This window comes from Medicago sativa, chromosome 8, assembly GCF_051527215.1.
Source record: "Medicago sativa cultivar Bolivia chromosome 8, Bolivia_mono, whole genome shotgun sequence".
NCBI classification, from domain to species: domain Eukaryota; kingdom Viridiplantae; phylum Streptophyta; class Magnoliopsida; order Fabales; family Fabaceae; genus Medicago; species Medicago sativa.
In genome coordinates, this window is record NC_140756.1 from 76,978,159 (window position 1) to 77,002,005 (window position 23,847).

Sequence of the window (23,847 nt, forward strand, 5' to 3'; positions counted from 1 at the left end):
CCAACAATAAAAACAAATTAACTCAGTTATGGTGTCGGTATAAAAAAATTACGATAGCCCAATGCCACTGATTTGTATCTGGTATATTCCTCTGAAGATTAAAATTTAATTGTGAGATCTTGTGTTCTCACATTAATCTAGTGTGTTAAAAAAAAGCTCCAACCACCCACAATTGTTCATAGTAATAAATTTATCTAAAAACTCCCTAGCAATAACATAATCTCACAACACATGCATAATAGTCTCAAAGTTGACCAAAGTTTCAAATTTAAAAATACATGTCATTACATTATCTTGTTGAACCAAAGTTTCAAATTTCTACCATCTTGTAGAAGCACTCACATCAGCTAAAAGCTTATATAAACCAATCTCTATTACCAACTTACTTTTATTTGTTTAGGCAACAAGCATTTAACATATACCAGTAAAGTCACAAATCTTTATTTGATCAATCCTTTCGTAAAATATTGTTTGGTCTATAGTACATAGGTAAATGTACCAAATCATGGTTCAGATTGAGAACCTTGCAGAACAAGGCCAAGGGACATGGAGCATTACCATGCTATCATCATAATCAAATTTCACAGCTTCTCCATCAATCATACAACTTATCGGCTTCTCGGATGCGAACACCCTCATTTCTCCATGACCTCTCACCCCAATTCTCACCAGATTTTTCTCTTCATCAAACTCCAATGACATAATTGAACCTCCGGAGTTGAGCATGTTAACCAATCCGATTGGAGCAAATTGAATTGAATTTTTCGGTATGACCATCACAGGAGAAACTGTCATTAGCTCGAAACTAAAAGGCTCAAGTGAAACTTCTATAGTCTCTGTGCACTTCAGCAGCTTCAATTTTTCATCTTTAAACATGTAGACAGCAAATACATCAACACCTTTCATGCAAATTGGGTTTTTCCCTTTGCTCCATTCAATGTCTTTAGGACTTGCAAAACAAGTCACAGAGTGCGAAAACTCAGAGGCACTTTTGTTTCTTCTAGTCACAGGGCACCACCCTCCTCCTTGGCAATTGAATAGACCCAAAACTCCACTATACTGTTATAAGCAGCAAAAACACAAACAAAAATCAGAGTAATGATTTACTTGCAACCGAAGTAACAAACAATATGAAAATTGAAAAGACACCTAATCTGAGGAGTGTACATGTTTCAAAGATTAAGAGGAGTGAATCAGCACTTAAGTCCTCAAAATTCTAAGGATCGAGACATTTAGTTCTTCAAATTTACGAAATACTCCATCGAATCAATTTAGTCTCTTAAATTAGAAAATATTGATCAATTTAGTCTCTCCATCAAAATATCACTATAGTAATCATCCATCGAATCAATAAAAGAAATGCATATTGACTTGAATAGTCTTTCACTACTGCATATAGACAAACATAGAATGTTCAAAATTGTTATTTCGTAAATTTGAAGGATTGAATTAACGGAATAGGTAGTGTTGTGTCTTACTTTGTTGAGATTCCAAATTTTGAGCATTGTTTTGCCATCATGTAAAGGGTCTACAAATAAAGAGTCTCTTGTTGGAAGTGCATAATGTTGACACCGCAAAATCGATCCATCCGGCAAAACCAGCTTCTTGAGTAACTTGAAGTTGTGGTTTCCAACAGAATCGCTAACATATATCGGTCCACCAGAGATTGCACGAGAAGCGGCATGAAATTCAGAACAAGCATGATGAGATTGAAACATGTCCCAATCTGGTTGTATAAAATTTCCCATCCATAAGCTGTTATAGGCACAATGCACCATGTGACATCCTTGCAACCAATAGGTACCGTTTGGATCCCCAGCTGGGTCCGTGCACCAAAAATCATCACCTGCAAAAATCATTTTATGATAAATGTAATTCTCAGATAGATTGTCGTTAATTAAGATATATGAAGTACTGACATGACACGGACATGGGTAAAATTTGAAAAAATGAATCAATTGAATTTAAACATATGTATGAGTGTTGTGTTAGACACAAACCCATATCAAACATCGGGCACATCTTCCATTAGAAGTGTGGGTGTTACAAAGGTTAAGGTTTTTGAACTTGAATTTAATGTTTACCATATCGATTTCAAGTGGTTGTAACTAGTGAAAGTTTAAAAAACGTACCAACTCGTCCAAGTGAAATGGTTTCTGTACCAAGGAACATGAAATCGTTGCACTGTTGCATACTGGAAATGACACCATTGCCTTTGAAATGTTTCCTCACGGATTCAGTTAGTGCCTTGTAGTACGCTTTTGCAAGCTCAACTCGACCACCATATTCCTCTGACAGCATCTCTAGAACCTGTCATATGCAACAAAAATAGAGTATTAACTTCTGGAGTATTATTCATATGTGCTTCTAATTTCTAGTATTAAAAAATCAGGGACTCCAACTTGTATATGTTAAATTTAGAAAGTTGCTCTTTAGGCACCCTCTAATTGCTAAAAAAATACAAACTTATTGTTGGTTGAGTGCGGCAGTTAACTACCGTTAGCTTTAAAACGGTGGTTAAGTATCGTTTGACACTTTTTAGATCCTTCCAATCAACTTTTAATCGGTTAATCAATTTGAGAAGTCCTCTAACAGTATTAACACCACCGGATGCATTTTCCTCAATTCAAAGTGCATGAGATTGAGAGCAAATGGTGATGCTAAAGAGAAACTTTCTTAAATTTAAATGAAGCCCAGATAAAAAATACTTTCATCCTTGTCAAGAATAATTTACATCACATAAAAAATTTAATTGGTATATATTTGGTTCGTGTATAATTTAATTCTATTGTCAATTAATCACTATCCTTAAATCAAGTGCCTAGTCCTAATCCTTATATATTAAATTTTTTTGACTTAATTCCTTATATTAAATTTTAAATATTTAGTATGTGTGCCGCCTAAATTATATTTTTGCATATGTTATGATATAGGCATCAAACGAAAATATTGAAGATCAACCAAAAAATATATGTTATGATTTAGGCAAAATATGGAGAATTAATCAAAAGCTTACGTGTGTGACATCAATCTTGACACCATCAATACCAACAGATTTCAAATGAGAATGAAGTCCATCATACAACCGACATGCCTCTTCTGGCTTCACCAATCCAACTCCAATCTCCATTATCTTCACCACCGCCAAATCCGTCATGCACCTCTCAGCCCCAGGTGACAATTTCGCCGGAACCACCACCGACTCCGGCATCCCTTCAACATTAGGTCTAATCCCACCCCAATACCCACAAAAAGCATGCCACACATAAACCTCCTTTAATAAACCCCTAAATTCCTCCTTTAAATCCCTCACAAACCCACCCATACCTAAAGATTCATCATACTCCTTAAATTTTTTATTTTCTTCAAAACTTATTAACCTTCCCAACATTTGTTCACCAGGTATAGAACAATTCAAACTTAAACAATCACCACCGTTCAAAAAATCTTCATCATCACGACAAAAGTTTTGCCAACCATCATCAATGATTACAAAACTTGGAGGACACCCACCTTCTACTAAACCCTTAACACCTTCTTTCACTCCTTGAGGGTCCACCTTAAGGTAAAATGCATCCCATGTACACCATCCAAATTTATCAACTATATCAGGTATTGTTTTTTCTTCAAGAAGTTTAAATGTTCCTAGGTGGTCTCTAACAACCTTAATCGCTTCGTTCATTAAAATATAAGGATCGAAGTTTGCATGAATGTATAAACATGTTTTGAAGGTTGATTCAACAACACGTGTGGACCCACTTTCCATGCAAATGTCCACGTTGTTATTGTTTTGTCCTGGTTGAAGACAAGCTCTGAAAGAACCTTCGATGAGTGGTAAAAGAAGAACGTAGGGACGTTGTTTAACCGTGTCGTTTTCGAGTATTATCATTTGAGTTTCATTTTCTATGTCACTGCCTTTGGTTCCTGTCCAGTGAGTGCTCCACCATAGTTTGAATCTAAATATGCTGGTGAATCTGATTCCGGTGAGGTGGCCGATGGAAACTATGTGTCGGCTGCTTGGTCCGTCGGCATTGAAGCCGACGAAGCAACCAGCAACGGTGGTGTTTGAAGAAGAATTTTCATGTTTGTGAGGTGGTGGAGTGATGGTTATGTTTGATGGGACTTGAGTGAGGATTGGGTGGTTATTGGCGAGGAATGTTGAGTTTTCTAGTTTTATGGTGGGATGGGAATTGGCATGGGAAAGATTTGTTTCTTTTACGGTGGTTAAGCTTGGCGCCATGGTGATGATGAAGAGAAAGGTTTGAGAGTTTCATTAATGAATGGGAGTTACATATATGCAATTAAATACATCACTTTTTACTATAGAAAAAAGCTCGAATGAATTTTTTTTTTTTTTTTTGACAAGACGGATGATTTTTTTTGTTAGAGGAAAAGTTCAAATGAATTAACATTGCCGAATGATATGATATATTCAAACCGTTGGCTTTTGATAATGATTTTTAAATTTATATCATTTTCATATATGTAACATGTTACTTTTTTTTTGTGGTGCGTAATATGTTACTTCTAATAATGTAGCATTTCACTTTTGTCAAAAAAAATAATGTAGCATTTCACTTGTAGTTTGCAGTATATCAAACTTTTTTATTGTTGTACAAAACTTATGTGTATTTTTTAGGTGTTTTTGTATGAATTTAGTTAAAAGTATATCTTATTTTGTTATAATAAACTTTGAGAATGAATTTGAAAAAATCATGGATAATTTATTTAAGTATTATACGAAAAGTATCTAAGAAATACATATAAGACCATCCACAACAGAGCACCCAAAATTGGATGCTTAAATGGGTCATCCGTGTCTACATCATTAATTTTACTGTAATACTTAATAAACACTAATTTTCTCCAACTCAACACCTCAAAAGAAATTATTAAATAGGTCCCACAAATAATTCCATATCATTATATTTCAACAAAATTAACTTAATTTATTAAGATTTATTAAATAGGACCAACAAAAAATGAAGAGAGAGAGAGAGAGAGGGTGCTTCCATAGCCACCCTTCTCCATAGGCACCAATATATTTTACTCCACAATGGAGGTGTCTATCTAATGTGGTGCTAAATAGGTTAAGCACCCACCATTGTGGATGGTCTTAGGCAATACACATAAAAAATTTCCTATATTTTTATCTTCTTTATCTTAATTGAAATTGTTATAATATCAATTTAAAATGTCGTTTATATTTATGATTTACACCGTCCACAATGCAACACCCCATTTGGGTGTTTAAATGGGCTCTGACTGTACACGTCATTCGTTTTATAATTAATAATTGATAAGCACTCAATCTCTTCAACCCAGCACCTTAAAATAATTATTAATTTGGTCCTAGCAATAACTCTACATCATTAAATTTTAACAATAATTTATATACTCATTCATAATTATATATTTTAAAATATTGAAGTAATTTAATTATAAATTATAAAAAAAAAGAACATTTTTTATTTTATTTTTATTAATAATTCAAGAAAAGGTTAAAACTTGAAAAAACAATATAAAATGAATGATGATAAATTACATATCTAAATAACAATTAATCTTGTTGACTATCACTCCCAATAAGCGTTGCCAACTATGCTCCACAAGATCATATTGAAGTTGAAGATGAGTTTGTCTATCTCAAATTCAACTTTTTTTAGGGAATCAAATTCAACTATTATTCACAACTACTATACAATTTATTTTTTAATATCAAAATAATACAATAATTAAATATATAGAGAAAAATTAGAATTAATTGTACATGTGGGACCCATGAGTAATAGGAGAGAGAGGGTGCCTATAAAAGCACCCATTTTTTTAAGCACCATATTCATTGATGTCACAAAGGGGATGCTTATTTAACTTGGTGCTAAATAGGGGAAGGACCCCCATTGTAGATGGTCTTACTTCAATTTCTATTTTATCAAACAAATAAGTTCAATCATGCTGATTTACCGGCTATCAACTAATTAATTTATTCGCTTGATGGCTGGCTTGACAAACCAAAAACAAGGTGGTTGCAATGCTCAATTAGTTACCAGCAATCAGTTAGTGTGGGAATTCAGGACCCACGCAACAATACAGATTCCTCATGACAAGGGCGGAAGTGTCCAACGCGTGGGAGATACAAGTGCAAAATGCATCTTTCTCGAGCACCTGTATCAAGAGTGTATATTGTATCACGAGTAAATAGGTAATTACTCCCTTGAAATTGTAAGTTTCGTCAATTACCCCTATGAAATTAACAAAACGTTAATTACCCCATAAAATCGCACAACGTTAATCAATTTACCCAATCCGTCAAATTTTTCTGTTAGTCAACATGACGTTTTGCAAATACCCCCCTGAAGTTTTGCACTTATGTGCAAAATGCCCCCTAAACTTAAAAATTTATATGTTTTTTTCTTATCCTTGACTCAAAAGATATTAAAGACAAACAATTAACGGTTATCTTTAATATTTAAGGTTACAATAATAATATATCCTCTAAAAATAATGCAGAATTAATAACTTCATATTACTTTAGCAAAATGCATGTTTAGTTCAATTTTTAAGATAAAATAATTTTATTCAAACTTATCTTAAGAAACTGCTAGAACTAATTATTCATGAGGAATGCGTGTCTCTAGCTTACTTTGTTGTGAATTGGCGTGTCTCTATTTAAATAAGTCATAAGTTATGGAGAATTGAACAATCAAATGGCATAACAGAAACAAAATAAAATAACAGACCCCTTTAAGAATGAAAGAGCAATGTAAAGTATTGAAGTTAACTGTTAATTGTTTGTCTTTAGTATCTTTTGAGTTAAGGATAAGAAAAAAAATATAAATTTTCAAGTTCGGGGGGCATTTTGCACATAAGTGCAAAACTTCGGGGGTATTTGCAAAACATCATGTTGACTAACAGAAAAATTTGACGCGTAAATTGATTAACGTTGTGCAATTTCATGGGAAAATTGACGTTTTGTTAATTTTAGAAGGTAATTGACAAAACTTACAATTTTAAGGGGTAATTGTCTATTTACTCATTGTATCATGGATAGTCCTGTCTTGAGCGCTATCATATTTGTATCCACATGTCGTGTCATATATTTTATCACGCTATAAGCATGTTAAGAAAAAACAACAAAATTATTCGGTTTTTAATAAAAAAAAAACTAATTTGTTTGATTTTAGTCAAACAGATTAATTTATTCGCTATCCTAATAGTAAAGATTATCCGATCTAAATATGTAACGCATATTTAGCGTGTCTAATTTGTTTTTTTTTTTTTAAGGAACCGTGTCCAAAAATTAAACATGTCATTTTATATTTCTTTGATAGTGAACTTTTTTTTTTATAACAGAAAAATGTTTTCATTTTACGGAAAAATATGTCATTGCAATGCACCATTAGTAGTTTACTTTTCATAATCCGATCTAATTTATATATGTCACCCGATTAATCTGACATAAGTCAGTCCTATGAAACCAAGATACAAAATACGACACGGATACGATATGACATCGATACGATGATACGGGAAAATTTTAAAATATTGATTCCCACTGTCGTATCCTTCATGTATCTCATACGTATCTAAAACATATAGGGCAATCATTATTTTTTAAAATTTAATTTAATTTAATTATTAGATACTTCTCTGATACGTATCGGGCAGGTATCGATATAGATACGTATCAGATATAGGTGTGTCATCAATTTTAAAGTATCCGTGCTTCGGAAGCCACTCGAATATAAGTTTAATAACCCACACGATAACATACAGACACGTTACTCATCGTTTGTTTTTAGATATGTAACCCATCGTTTTTCATGACTCAAAATTATAATTTAAGTGGTATTGACGGCCATTTTATAGCCGTCCTTAGAAGGGATTTTAATTTAGTACCTTAACATTAAGGTACCGTTTGACCCGACTTTTTTATAGGTTAAAAGCTACTTTATAATTAAGGCAATATATAAGTCCTTTAATAATAAAGTTAAAGTTGTTTGGCAATTTAATATTTTTTTAACTTAATTAAAAAGCTATCCTTAAACTAATATTTGTTTATTGATTTTTTTTATAATTATTTTATTGAAAGTCTTGATCATAAAAATATATAATAATGAATAAAATATTTTACAAATTCAAAATTGTTTAAAAAATATATTTAAAAACTGACTAATTTTTTAATGATTTTCAAAAACAAAATAAGGAAAAGATTATGAATTTTGTTTAAGTGGTAAATAAAAATAAAAATTAATTTTATTAAACACATACAAAATATTTTACAAGATTAATTATTTGAAAAGAATTCAATAATGTATTACCTGTAGACTATAACTATAACCAATATAAAATGTGCTTACGTTGTAAAAAAAATGTCATAGAATAAGACAGTGGTCAGTGGATATTGTCGTTCGCTAGCACCGTTTTCAATATGTAAAAGATTAAAATAAAAATATGAATGGTTGGGGTGGGTATCGAAGGGGGATCCAAGAAAAAAAGTAGGCGAGTCTTTGAAAAAATAGCTATTTATAACTTTTTTTTCCAGGTTTCTTATGCATTGTTTTTCTTCATCGAAAAAAAGTCCTTAAATTATGTAGAGCTTCTTTCAATTTGTGTTTGGACAAACTTCTCCTTAAAATTAAAAGTGAAGTTATAAAAAAGCTGGGTCAAACGGTACCTAAAAAGTTAACTACATACCATTGAGCTAAGACATCAAATGTGACTTGAAGTTTTTATCTTTTTTTTCCTTATGGTGGCTGGGGTTCGAACCCCGGACCTTGCATATTTTATGCATCGTTTATACCAACTGAACTAAGCTCGCGAGGACCTTGAAGTTTTTATCTAATCCGACAATAGTCAAATGTTTAATTATTATTATTATAACATGAAATATAGAATTCAACAATAATATCTCAATTCAAAGCAGAAAAGACATTTAAATTTAACTATAAATATTCATGATTATCTTCCTTCAAAGACACAAGCAGAACAATGACTATTTATCATTTTTATTTATTTAAAATACATAACGTAGTGATGACAAATGCTTATTTTATCTTTGCAATACCATCAAATAAAATTAGTATAATAGATAGATGCCAACGCTTACGTGATAATTTACTAAGTCCGTATTCTACATAGCCCAGTCTTATTACTTGGATCGTACTCCATATCATAGGAGTTTTTTTAGCATTTAAGCTTGAAATCGAAGGTGAATTTGACCTAATAAAAAGTTTAAAATAAATATATATAATTGTATCATGCCCTTAGTTAATGTTGTGCTAGTTTATATATTTTAGACACATTTACGGCATTTTTTATTTCAAAAATAGTCTCACACGCTATTTGATGTGTATTTTTTTTTTCTTCGAATGAATGTGAAATGTGGTTGAAAACACGCAGAGAAAGGGAGAAATATAAAAATATTCCTATAAAAAAGAAAGCAAATATAACAGTTTTTTTTAAATAAAAAAAACTACAATGTTACAAAGTGCTGAAAAAGTATAACTATTAGTAATTTATTACTTATTAATAACAGCTTTAAGCAAGAAACATATATTTAATTTTATATATCTTGAATATTATTTCCTTAAAAAAAAAATATCTTGAACTTTATTAAGTGGATTGCTATAAATTATCTGTTAATGTATCAATCATACCTATTTTTAGAAGGAGGCTGTTAGTAAGAAAACTAAAAAATGGTTTAAAAAAAAAAAAAAACTACTCCTTAAAACATAAGTATATAAGCTTTTAAGCATTTTTCTTACCTGCACCCGTTCATTTTGTTAGAAGTAAACATTAGTAATGTGTGCATTTGGTTAAATACTCATTTTTAAAAAACTAATAGGACTATTTTAGCATTGTTCATGATTCAATAACAAATATCCAAGTACTTTTTATTGTTCATAATTCAATAACAAGTATCCAAGTACCTTTTAGAAGGAAGAAATTAACAAGTTCTAAGTAAAAAATGACTAGATTGTTTTATCTTGATTGGTCATCATACATATTTAACTAAAGGTCCATAGATATGCTACACTTCACCCAAAGGATCCAAAGGTTTTTTTTTTTTTTGAGGGGAAAAGGATCCGAAGGTTAATCGTGCTAACATACTCCTCTTTGTTACATTTTATAACAACATATACCCTCTCATTTTTTAGAAAAATCGTGTTAGCTATTTACATACAGCCAATGTGCATAAGAAAAACTCTTTCATAAAAATTAGTAAAGGTTAAAAAATCGAATTGACGACGGGTAACTAAAGAACAGTCAATGACATTGAAAGGAAAACAAATTTCGTAAGGAATTGAAAAGTGAAGAGAGTTCGGGAAAGGGTATATAAATTGAATAAAAGGATAAGCATAACAGCAAACAAAGTGATACGTGTGTCCGTTTGAGTGTACATACGTGACGAAGTCAATACAGCAGAAGGCAGAGTTTGAGAGCCACCCACGTCACAAGCTTCATGTGACTTCCAAATGAACAAGTTCCAACCTAAATTTAGTCGGTTAATTCAACATAAATCTCTGTTTTTTCAAAAGAGAACCTTTTCCTCACAAAATAAAAAACGTAACCAACAATTTGATCGTTATCCTTGTGTGAGAGATGTTTAACTCCTTGCAGAGTCTTCTTTTATAAAGAGGAAGGGGAGGCCTAATTTACTGTGAACCTCCATTTGGTCCACACAAGATGGTGACCGTATTTTTGAACAAAAATGTTAAATTCAATTGCCTATACACTTGTTTTCGTATGTCGATAGTCGAAACTAATCCTTGACTTGAATAAGCGAGGAGAAAAAATCATACCAAATATTACTCCCAACATAAAGCTTCTTGCCATACAATAACTTTTTGTTTTTTTGAAAGACCATGCAAGAACTATATCATATCATATATATATATATATATATATATATATATATATATATATATATATATATATATATATATATATATATATATATATGAGGTGCTCATGCAAAAACAAAATACCCCCTTGTTATGAGAAATGAGAAAATTTAATTATAACCGTTTGATTATATTTAATGACTTGTTTTGTATCCGAAAAAAATTAAAGATTTATTGACTCGTCTGAATTGAAAAAATCATGCGCCAACTTTGGCAAACAGATTCTGTTGCTTTGTGTGTGTGTGACTGTCTCCTCAACAATTTTCTCAAATCCAGCAAAAAATCCTGAACATATGGAGTTGAACATGGTACTCATGATTCAGTCACGGTGGCGTATGGGTGGTTAATACGATAGTTATAATTCTTATGGACCACCTAGCAATAGTAAATCACAGTTGCACATCAAGAAAAATTCGAACGAACAAATTGAATACAATATACAGTTATGAACTTCAGTGAAAACCACAGAAGTAATTAACCATTTCCGACAACAAAAAAATTGAAGTCCAGTGATATCTGTTTAAAATCTTCTGCAGTATCATCTCGTCGATCCCTGGCATTACGTGCTGCATTTGCTCTCCCGTTCTCTCTGGAGCTTTTTTTGTTGCAACTCATCTTTCAGTCTTTCAATCTCTAAATCCTTCTCGTCTAATTTACCTTGCAGCATGAAAACCTGCAAGAAAACCCAATGACTAAGACACACATACAACCTTGGACAATTAAACAAGAATACCATGGTTACAGACACAGTCTATTTGAAATAAGTACTACGAAAGATTTTAAAAGAATGAATATCAGAGTAAGTAAACGAAGCCCTTGAAAAATAACGGCATAAAAAAAATGTATAAACCACATTTACACAATACAAACATGCCTAACGCCATAAAAAATGCGAAATACAATTAACAAAGCTTAGGGGCAGCATTGGTTTATCTACTCTTTTTTGTTAAAATGTTCAACCATATTATCTACACAAGCACTTTGTTATTATTTCGCCAGAGGGGTAAGTTGAACCCATGATTTTCTTATCACTCAAACACTATGTTCCTCCCCCAAACCACCAAGTCACCTTATATCACTCTGTATCTGCACAAGAATTTTGCCTATTTCATATTAGCATTTGTGACCAATATAAGCCTTTTCCCTAAGACAAAAGTTTTGTTGAGGTCCTTAAAGGGTTTCCTAAAACAATGCTTATCTTCATTTCTCATAAACATTGTTTAGTGAGAGAAAAAAAAGTAGAGCATAATAGTGATGCAAACATGCAGTGAAGTTTTTTAAATCACGGTAAAATATGAAAGTAGGGATAAGTGAAAACCGTTTCATTTGATCTTTCCACATCATTGGTCAATCCATCCATATGTTTCTGCAACTCTGTAGAAAATGCTAAGGGTTAAGATTACACAAATTGCTAATGCATAAAAATCAACCAAAAATTGCATAACTTTTAATCCCTAGTTTTCAATCTTATAACATGCAAATAAAAAGATTCCTGCAGAACATTTAACATTTTGAAACATCCCAAGTCCCACACAATAATACTATTAAGTGTTAGATAATAAAGTATTGGGCTTAAGCTATTGGGCCTTTATCATTACTAAGTTAATAGTCTGTTAGGTTCTATATATATTCTCTTAAAACCTTTTGTAGTATTAAGCTATTGTTAATAATATTGAAACCCTAGCCGTCATTATTTTATCTTTGATTGTCTATATTGTTAACATCAAGAATATTAGCAATACACTCTAAACTCTGGGAAATAATTCCCTATTTGAGGTACCCACACATGTAATTTTCTCAATAACAGTGTTTCAAGCATTTTTGCAATATTATTCTCAATGTATGTTTAAAAAAAGGGCAACCCGGTGCACTAGAGCTCCCGCATATGCAGGGTCCGGGAAGGGGTCCCACCATTTGGTGTATTGTACGCATCCTTACCCTGTTTTACACAAGAGGCTGTTTCCAGGACTTGAACCCGTGACCTTTCAGTCACATGACAACAACTTTACCAGTTGCGCCAAGGTTACCCCTCTATTCTCAATGTATGTTTATTTCAAATAAATAATATGTATTTACAAATTAACCTGTTTGATGAATCCAATATAGTAACAGAAGAAACAAATAGTCACCAAGTAGCCATGTAATGATATAAAGGGTCATTAGACAAAAAATACCAAACCATAATGTGATGAAATCACTCAACAACTAACCTTCAAATTGATTTCTGAGCTCTGAATTCTGATCTTTCTGCAATGAAAGTTTCATTGCTAATTCATGCATCTGCAGACCAAGCAAAAAGAAATAAAAAAGGTGATATCAGCAATAAACAATATTGACAAATTAGGTAGAATAATTTGTGTAGATTTATAGTTAATGTGTGTAATGTCACGTCCAGTCAATAAATACCATAAACTTTGTTTTCTCAGTTCAACATATGAAATGTTTATTAATAATTTTCTTTCTCTCATACAGCAGATATATAGAATGTGGGGAGGGGAAAACCAACTTTGAAATGAATGAGGTAAAGAAAAAAAAAAAAAGTTGACAGTTAAACTGAGAAGCATGAAGCAAATAAGATAGCAACACCTTTCCCTCAGAAGCTTGAAGCCCAATCTCTTCATTTTCCTCTTGCAGAGTTTTACATTTAGCCATTAGCAACTTCCCCATCTTGCTTTGGGAAGTAAATTTTACAGCAGACATTTGATCTTGCAACTCCTTTAGTCTTGTGTCCTTTTCCGCAACTAAATTCTATGATGAGATCAGAAGTCTTGTAAAAAAGAGTTGGAATAAACACCAATGTGAATAATGCGTCTATAAACTAATAAACCAATTCCTAATATATGTAGGAAATTGGGGCATATGATGTATAATTGCAATAAAAAAACACATTAAAGAATAAAATATCATAAGCCACAAGAAAAAGAAATCGAGACACAGTAAATGTGGGCTATGAAGGCGTCAATATTAGGCATGTCCAAAAGCCAAACACAACTCAGAAACTTATTAAGTTTCCTTCCGATTCATCACTGAAATTAAAGCTAATAACAGTAGTCAACTGAAAACCTGTTATACATTTAACACCACCCCAACACCTAGAAGTTATCATTTTCATCTGTATGGTCTGCATTTAAACCAGATAATCAAACTAGAGAGAATGCTTACCCATTTCCACCTTTCTCTTTTTTTCGCAAAAAAATTTGATTCCATTTCCTTCTCTAATGTACTCCCTCCGTCTTTAATTAATATGAAGCACGGACACCTCTAGGACTAAGAGTGTCGCAGTGTCCGACACTCCTATGACACTCGTACGACACGTGTCAGACAACTAAGACTAGTGTCCTAAATAAAAGTGTTTTTTCTTTACTTCGACACTCCTAGACCGGTGTCCGACACCTATATAACACTCATATGAGCCGTGTCGGACAACTCATACAAAATTTCAGAAATATTTTTTTCTCTCTTGGTTCCATACACCGTATACACGAGATACATATGTGTTGAGAAACGTTGATCAATTAGGAGGTTATAGAAATTAAAGTTGATTACAGTGTGTTTAGCTTTTTTGATAGTAGATGAATAAATATTTTTTTTTCTCTTGGTTCCATACACCGTATACACGAGATACACATGTGTTGAGAAACGTTGATCAATTAGGAGGTTATAGAAATTAAAGTTGATTACAATGTGTTTAGCTTTTTTGATAGTAGATGAATAAATAAATGTCAAATACTATGATATCTTGTTTTAGAACTTTTTTCGATGAAATAAATTGCTCAAGTTAAATTCTTATGTATGTATTTTGATTTTCATTTTAGGCCTTCTATAAATAAATTAATATATATGTAGCGGTGTCGGTGTCCTATATTTTTTACATTAGCAATGTCGACGTGTGTGTCTGTGTCGAAGTATGTGCTTCATAGATTATAAGCCCCATTTGAAGAAAAAATATGTCCCTAAATATAATAAGCTCCTATGCAAATTACTAGGTGCGTTTATTTTTTTTTCCAAACATAGCCCTTATTAATGGGAGCCCCTAATAAGAACCCCAAATTAAAGGGACCATAGACGACCCTCATCAAATGGTCTAACATTAAAGGATAACAATATGTTTCTTCACTGTATCTCTGGGTTGATAAAACTATGACGACAACATGGACTAACATTTTACTAGTACAACCTGAATTAAAACATTTACCCGACTTCATGCCAAAAAATCAAAATTGATTTAAAGTTAGAACAGAAGTCAGAAGATGAGTAAGAAACCTTTAACCGCGTAAACTCTTCATGGATTACTGGATCTAATAAGAACCTTCTTGCCTGCAATTTAAATAGCAACCAAACATAAGGCAATAATTTCGGGAGCCCATAAGGGAATAAAAGCTTGGTAGTCAAATCCCGGACAGCGGCCGGCCCCAAAAGTGGGATAGCGTTAGTGGGATGACCGCTATTTGATAACTTTTTAGACAAATTACATAAATGATACCATAAACATATATTTAATGGGAGATTAAATAACTGAAAACGCTCGAAACATTTCACAAAAAGAAATAAAAAACCACAAGTCTTGATGAACACATACATTAAATACCAACAAAACTCAAATGAGGGAAGAGCCATGGTTCGGAGGCCGAGCCCCACCCCAGCAGTAATGGTGCGGCTTAGGTCAACTAACACAAAGAAGATACAGTTCACTCAACGATTGCCTTTGGGGTCTTCTCTCTACATGCCCAAACCACCTAAGCCGAGTTCCTACCATCTTTTCTACAATAGGTGCTAGCTTAACACTTTCCTTAATATTGATAACAACACATCTCTGGTACGCTTATTTTATTCTTGTCTTGGTTCTTTACACCCCCCCCCCCCCCCCCCCCCCCCCCCCACAACACTCCGTCCCCGTCCCACGCAACATCACCGGTCCTAGCATGAAATCATCCAATAATATTGTGCAATCACTTCTCCTATTAAATGTCATACAACATAAATGCAATAAAAAACTGAAATACAAGTAATGAACAAGTCATAAACAATATCTAAGTGGATCAACAAAGTTTGGAAATCTATTTTGCCCTTCTCAAATTAATATGCATGAATAAGAATGATGAATCATCAAGAAACAAATTTATCTAGAGATACACTCAAATACTTGTATGGTAAACAATACCTGCATTGATGTTGGCTTGAGTTGAGCTTTGAGGTCCCGTACAGCAGACTGAAATTGTTTAGAAGAAACATAAACAAAATTAAATTCTAAAAATAAACTATTTTATCATACATTGATATAAACCACTAACATCTGTAAAATAATAATAAACAAATTAACATTGAAATATTAATAAATAATTTTAAAATACAAACACCTGACATATGGAAAATGAAAGTAGATTTGAACTTTCTGATCAAGACTCAACAATCATATGGAAAGGTTATAATGCTGAGACCAGAATGAATTGGTTTCAAAATTCCTGACTCTTGGACTCCATACAGTTCCTATAACGAATTGTGAAATGTGTTGTAATAATAGGGTTTAGATAGAGGAAGAGAGAGAGAGAAAAAAAGGCTCTCAATAACATTGTATTAGAATCATTGGGATGACCAGCGAAATGACGGGCACGTTAATTTTCTGTTGTATATCATTGTATATGAGTTGTATTGTATAATGTTTGTTTTAATATGATTCGCTTGTTTCAGTTTCAAAATATCCATGTTATCAAAACTTATCTAAATTTCAGTTTCAATATTCATGTTTTACACTTTTAAATTTAAATTTTGTTCAAAACTGTGTTATGGGAAAAACTGTACAGAAAAAGATTCAATTAAAATACGGTGGTTACTTTTGGTAACAAAATACTATTAGTGATGCTACTTTTGTAATGACTAAAAGTTGGAAGTAGAACAACTCCTAGAGTACTGGTTATAGTATTAGTATTTAGTATTGGCAATACAAACTCATAAAATTGCTAACCCAACTGAATACAGAATCAAATAAAAATAAACAATGAAATCAATAAACTCATAAAATTGCTTCCTCGATAAATGACAAATTGAAACCACAATATATTTTAAAGATATTCGAAGATTTCTATTTTCTACTATATTTTCATTTACAACAAATATATAGTAATACTATATTTCGTAATGTTCCACTGCTTATGATTTAAGCTCATCATAAAAGAATGCTTTTAACAGGAGATAACAACAATAAAAATATAAGCTCCGTAAAACATGGCTGGAAAGTAAGCTCTATAAGTATTGCTTGAAAGATAAGATGGATTGAATGCACACTACGCCGAGGTGCTAGTTAGTATAACAAAATGATTACACACAAAATGATTTTTGGGAAAAGATTACACACAAACACAACTAAAACATGAAATTCCTCTCAAAAAAAAAAAACACCTAAAACATGAAAAATGATTTTTAAAAAATCTTAAACAAATTGAAAGTTGAGCACATAATATTAATTTGAGTGTAAATTTGAAGTAAATTAATTAATGTTGCATTGATAAAGTAAAACGACACTTGTTTGGGAACAAATTATTTTTGCTAAAGCAACGCTTATTTTGGACTGGAGGGAGTATCAAAGAAGCAAAATATAGTGAAACTCAAGTAGACAACGTGTTTGGGATAAATAAAATCATGTATAGAGAATGAATATCAGATATTCTAGTTGTTAGATGTAAATGAGAGTGAGAGAAAAGACCAACTACACTCCAATTTCTTCTTATTCTGTTAATTATATATTCTCTCCTGGGGGAAAAGGATTTACTATAGTTGATGCAAAATAAATAAAACAACACATCCAGATACTATAAAGAACAGTTTTGAATATTAACTACCTTCAGCTTTGCTATCTCTTGCTCACGTTTAGCAAATGTCACAATGAATGCAACTTCCTTTTTCTTTGCCTTTTCAAGCTGATAACAAATATAAATGTCGAAGGGATCAATAAATATGATCAATGTATAAGGAACCATTTTGAAGCAAAAAATAGAATTTTAGATTCTGAATGGCTGAACCTGATCCGCTAAGGACTCTACTGATGATTTCAGTGCTTGAAGGTAATTAATCACCAATTTGGGTACTAGAAAGCATAAAAAAGAAATAATTTCTCAGGTATATATTTAAAACAAAAAAACAACAGTAAATACAACTTGATCTTCAATAACTAGTACATCTATGACATATTACTAGCAAATAATTCACGTACAAACTAACCTGGTGTGGTCCCAGCAGGTATGAATGGTGCATTTTGAAATGCAGAGCGCCAATTCTGAATCTCGTATTGTGCATCCTCAAGTTCATTCTTAAATATACAATGATCCAGTAAACAATTTTAGGAAAGAAAAAGCTATAACTAGGACTGTGATTTTCTGCAGTCGAAAATCAACTGCAAGCAATCACAGACATTCAAAGATCTTATTTGATAAGAAAAGAAGATGCAAGTAAACAAACTACTAGATAATTTTCCAACCGTAGAGGATATGTTTACACCTAGACTGTTATATATGTAACTTTTTTAGAGACTCAAATCCAACAATTAGTTACGTGAACTCTCTCTCTCTCTCTCTCTCAATGTAGTCAGGATCGAGATCCTACGTAGGATCGGTCTGCCGGTGAACGAACGTAAAACACGAGGAACGTAACACGGTTCGTAAATAGGATCGGTAGGTTTTTGATAGAGTTGAGTGAAATAAATAGAGAAAATAGAGGAAAAACAGATGAACCAAGCGAAAAAAACAGAGAAAATAGAGGAAAACAGAGGAATCAAGCAAAAAAATAGTGAAAAAAGAGGGAAAACAGCAAAAAACAGAGGAAACAGGGCAAAGACGAACCGGAGTAAAGTCTAAGCACGGTCAAGGTGCTTTAGGATGTAGAATCGTACGATCCTAAGAGTCAGCACTCGATCCTGACTACAATGTCTAGGAGCATTTTATCCCACATGATTCATAGAGTTCACAAACATGACTTTGTAATGTGAGCCATACATGAATCTAACCCTAAATGGCCTGTTTGTATTGACATTTCGAGAGCTTATATGCACATTAAATTCCTTAGGCAACAAACATGTTTTGATACATGCAGCAAACGAAAAAGTAAAACGTATAAATCACATGACTTATAAGTTATAACTACAATCCATTTCCTTCAATAACATAATTTAAAAGAATAGTCCATCAATTTAGTCCCTAAAATACCACCCTTTCTCTAATTCAGTCCCTAAATTATATAAAATCCGTCAATTTAGTCCTTAACATCTTACAGAAGGACTAAATTGACAGATTTTATATACTTTAGGGACAACTTATTTTATTTACATAATTTAGGGACTAAATGGAAGTGAATGTGATAGTTTAGGACCAAATCAATGGTTTATTGGAATTTAAAGTTCTTTGAGCAAACAACATTCATTGTTAAAGAAAAACAAACTTACCAAGCACGAATCAAGCGTTTCCTTACAGTCTTGAAGACTGCAACATAACAAACAAACAATAAATCCAGTAAGAATTTTAGGCTGAAACAGTTTAATTGACGCAGTCTCGCAAAACATTCACATTTCAAACGATCTATACCTCTCGCGAAGAGACAAAATCATTCCGGTTGTAACACCAGAAGCAGCTTCTACTTCAGCTGTCGTTTTGGCCTAAAACATGAGCCAACATTACAATTTTCAATTTAAGTTTTCGATAAAACGAATACTCGAAAAGAAATTGAATAAAATAAAATTTTATTATGTTACCTTCTTTCCGTAAGGATCATTATCAAAATTTCCATCATCAAATTCAGCAGAAGACCTCTTATGACTTACAGTATCTAATTCATAACGGTGAAAGAAACAATAAGAAAATGTTGAATGAATTGAATAGCATTAACATGTGAATTTTTTGAGGAGAAAAGTAAAACCTGAACGTGTTCCGGTAAATCGTTCTCCGAAATCAAATTCCTGCTGTTGAGAAGAATGAAAGAGAAAAGTGTGAAGATGAGTGAAGTGTGAATGAGAAAGGAAAAAGAGAGTTGAGAATTACGTCGTCGAGAGTTGGGGAAGACATGGTGAAGCTGGAAAAACCCTAGAATCGGAGAGAAGCTGAGTGAAGTAGCTGTTGCTGGTACTTGGAGTAGAGGTTGTTCTGACGCGAAGTTGAAAAACGGTGAGTGCGAAATTACTCTAATACAATTGCTTTTTTGACATTCAGAAGTTCTGAACAAAGAAATGAAAATTGGGCTTCGGCTTGGTCTTGGGCTTGGGAGAGATGAAAATGAGGGGGAATTTCTTATCGCATCCCACCATACTTCTCGACCACCCTACTAGTTTATCATTTTATTCTGTTTGGATTCTATAATCTGAAACTTAAAAGTGTGCTTCGAATTATAGAATCTAAACCATGTCGATATATGATTCAGGCTCAGGCACCTTTCCCTAATTCTACAGTTGCGTTTTACAACCTAAAATACTCGACTCCACCCCCAAATTTGAATCTTGCTACAACCATTGAACAAGGTATTAATTTGCATTTGCTCAAACATTTGGAGTTTCATTTGCGTTTTTTGAGGGTATTGGATGTGTTTGGATTTTAGATATTGAATCGTGTTCTTCGACATTTCAGATTCTAAAATCCGAAAATAGGCTTGGGGATGCTGAGTTTTGATTTATCTAAGAATTTTGTTTAGTGTTTTGATTTGTCTCTGTATTTTGATTTATATTAAAGATATGGACGCATACCCCAACTATTTTAGAGGTAAATGGATGAGCATGATTGTCACAACTAGGTAAGAGTGTGCAAGGAAGACCATGCGTGACAGACTCAGACCATCTTAAGATTCAGAGCCTCACCATGTCCTTTATCCTGAGATAGAGTCAATACATGAGGAAGACTTGATACTTTCATGCTTACTTGGCTGTAAATATCTTAACTCAAAGCTTATTCAAGATAGCAATTATGTTATGAGCTAATTTTAGAGAAATGATATTTGTATAACCATTTTTTGACAATTTTCTCTCTCATACTCAATTTATTGAGATAGAGGTTGTTGAGTAGCAAACTTCAATAATTGATTGGAGTTTAGATGGAAGGTTAATCATCATACGATTATTTTTTATGAAGATCTTGTTTGAACGATCAAAGGTCTTTTTCAAGTTAAGCTTTATAATCATATGACCTTTCTTGCTTTTCAAGTGACTCATGGTATAAATTGCTTCATGTTAAACCAAAATATTGCTACCAGTGCGTTTTCTCGGGACAAAACTTATTTGCTGAGGAGATATAAGAAGAGAAAGATGTTTGCGGAGGCATTGGGAGATGATATTCATCACAATCTTGTAAATGACATTACAGAGGCACGAAGGTGAATAAGTCCTATTAAAAAAATCATTTATGATGCTTTTATATCAAGAAAACTCACATAGACTTGTCAGAGATGTCCGTTTCCTTTCTTCCTTCATTTCTATTTCTTCAAATCTAAATTCTCAAATCCAAAATTCTTAAAATTAAAATATCTAATTTTTCGTTGCAATATCTTCATTTAGGAGAAATGGTTCAAATCGATGATTCCAGAACACTTGATCATTAATTCTTCAATGTGAGTCATGATGAATGAACACATGAATAATGTTCATCTCTAATAATGGAGTCGAACTTATGGTTCGCACAATCACAAAGTATAACATGAAAGACAACAATGTAGCAGGAGCATAATTAAATTTAAAGGCTAACAGTACAATCAAAATGTAATATAGAAGACCAAGTTTTGGTCCAATCGATCGAGCTCATCTTATGAAGAATTAGTCAATTGAGTATAAAGTGAATGACAAAGTAACTAAAGACAGACTTATCATAACATTGAACAAACTTAATAAATATGTTATATGTTTTTTTTTTTTTTTGAGGAAAAATATGTTATATGTTGTTCTATGCTCAAAGGCGCTAGCCCCATTAATGTCCTCGACTCACTTTTGTATATAAGGAGCATGTACATGCCCTAATTAAGGTATATTTCTTCTTTCTACTCTTTTACTCTCTTACTATTTCGTATATGGAGTGACTTTGACATTAGCGTCTTTTGCATGTATCTCTCCCTCTTGTCAAACACCACATTATATAGAGGATATTCACCACCTTTGCTGGAAATTATTCACCACCATCAACCACCCTCGATATTGATTTGTCTTCTTAGACAAGAAAAGTCAATTAATTTGACAAATTTGTTTTCTTATTATACGCACCCTCCACATTCCACAGTAAAACCCACTCCGTAGTGGCAAACACATTATTTTGTCTCTGAATATTTTGTCCTCAATTCCCATGTCTCCTTTGCCCACACCACTCAATCTTCATTAGGAACAACTCACGTAATCATTCATGGGATTAATAAAAAAAGAATTATTATTACTATAAAATTATACTGGTTGATTTAATTATTATTTTTCTACTGTGTGCGGAAGCATATATCCTCCTCAATCAACTCCGATGTCCGAGACCAAGATACTAAAATCAACTATTGATCAAATTTTCTCCTTGGATTGTGCAACATATATATGCTTTTTATTTACACTTGCTTAGGAAAAAACTTGTCCAAATATGATCATGCATGGGTCCCCTGCTACATGAAACAAGCATTACTCTTATTATAGATCAAGTATCTGATATCCTCCTAACTCATAAGTCATACCAATAAATACCATGGTGTGCCACATTCGTTCAAACAAAGCTTCAAAGGAACCCTTAATCATCTAAATATATGTGCCATAAGTCTTGGCATGGTGCCCACCACCCATTTCTTTCATGGCTGGCTAGCTCGTGTGATGTAGGTCCAACTTTTTAGGGAAGACAAGGCTTTTGTCTTAGACCTTAAAAAAGTAAATTACCTCCTATCAAAATACGTTTCAATTGGCTCAGAGACTTGCAACCAAATTTTTTTTGGCTCTGAGATTAATTTAAAGTTGTTTGCTAATTTAGTTGGTAGATTTTAAGCTCATATAGAGTCACCATTTTCTTCAATTTAAAGGATATATGTTCTTTTTGAATGAGTTTCAAGGGAAAACGTTAAATGATTTCGATAATCAGTGGAAAACAATTTAATTTGCTATTTTATGTTTTAAAAATTATATATAAAAAAAATTGATGATAAAAATTATGAATATCGTCGATGCTTAATTTTATTTTTAATATATGATCATGGATTTTTAAATATTTTTTGTTAACTCTTACTTTTTGATGTTATTATCTTTCACATTCTTTGGTCAATTTTTTATCAGGAGTCCCTAATATGAACCTCTTTTTTAAAGGTCCACTCATGGTCCTTCATTCATGACCGGTTATAGTAGGTACAAACCCCTTTTCTATTTTTGTTTGTTGTACACCCTCTTCTTCCTTGTAAATCTATCTTAGCTGAGCTTTTCAATCGACGCCAATGAATCATTCAATTCAATTCTCAACAAATCTCTAACTTAGTATTTATTCCCACAACTTGATCAATTGCATCATTTATAGAACAATTTAATTTTAAATTAAACAATTCAATTTTGATATTTAAAATGGTGGTTCACCATCCTCTTGAACAGAGATTGCATGAAACAAGTGTTTGAACAAGGGCATAAACATGAATCGACTTGCTTGAATGGGTTTTCTGCAAACGCCATCAATATTTTCACAGCAATCAACTCTATTCCAAACCCGGACCCCAGTTCGTTAACCAAAACAAAAATTAACGTGTATTTTCTCTGATTAACGGAGTCAACCTTGGAAGTTATGCAGAGAAAACATCATAAATCCATGGTTCCAAAATTAGCGTGGGGAAGGTGACATACAGTAGCAGAAACAGAGGTCGTGATTGATCAATTATTCATGACAAACTGATTTCAATCTAGATTTCTTGAAACTGACCCAGTTTTTAAGGAGAGATCAATGAGTTAAAGGTACAAACTGGTTTCAATGACAAGGAAGAG

At 32.6% G+C, this 23,847-nt stretch overlaps 1 protein-coding gene, 1 long non-coding RNA gene and 1 pseudogene across 3 annotated transcripts; 1 reads left to right on the plus strand and 2 right to left on the minus strand.

The window, feature by feature from the left end:
• Positions 1-239: 239 nt before the first annotated feature.
• LOC146901704 (galactinol--sucrose galactosyltransferase-like) lies at positions 240-4,278 on the minus strand. Its single transcript, XM_085733507.1, has 4 exons — positions 3,017-4,278; positions 2,133-2,310; positions 1,479-1,846; positions 240-1,059 (listed from the first exon to the last, which is right to left on the minus strand). Exons 1-4 carry the CDS (start codon positions 4,238-4,240, stop codon positions 511-513), a joined length of 2,319 nt encoding a protein of 772 aa, XP_085589633.1. The 5' UTR covers positions 4,241-4,278; the 3' UTR covers positions 240-510.
• Positions 4,279-11,016: 6,738 nt separating this feature from the next.
• On the plus strand, positions 11,017-11,419 carry LOC146901705 (uncharacterized). The gene is made up of 2 exons (XR_015021255.1): positions 11,017-11,240; positions 11,351-11,419. It is a non-coding gene; the product is annotated as an uncharacterized LOC146901705 (long non-coding RNA).
• On the minus strand, positions 11,290-20,045 carry LOC146901706 (FKBP12-interacting protein of 37 kDa-like; annotated as a pseudogene). The gene is made up of 14 exons (XR_015021254.1): positions 19,931-20,045; positions 19,809-19,848; positions 19,645-19,718; positions 19,478-19,548; positions 19,339-19,375; positions 18,123-18,210; positions 17,924-17,988; positions 17,744-17,821; positions 16,069-16,116; positions 15,171-15,224; positions 13,494-13,655; positions 13,118-13,187; positions 12,226-12,281; positions 11,290-11,580 (listed from the first exon to the last, which is right to left on the minus strand). The product of XR_015021254.1 is annotated as an FKBP12-interacting protein of 37 kDa-like (transcript).
• Between the last annotated feature and the right edge of the window lie 3,802 nt (positions 20,046-23,847).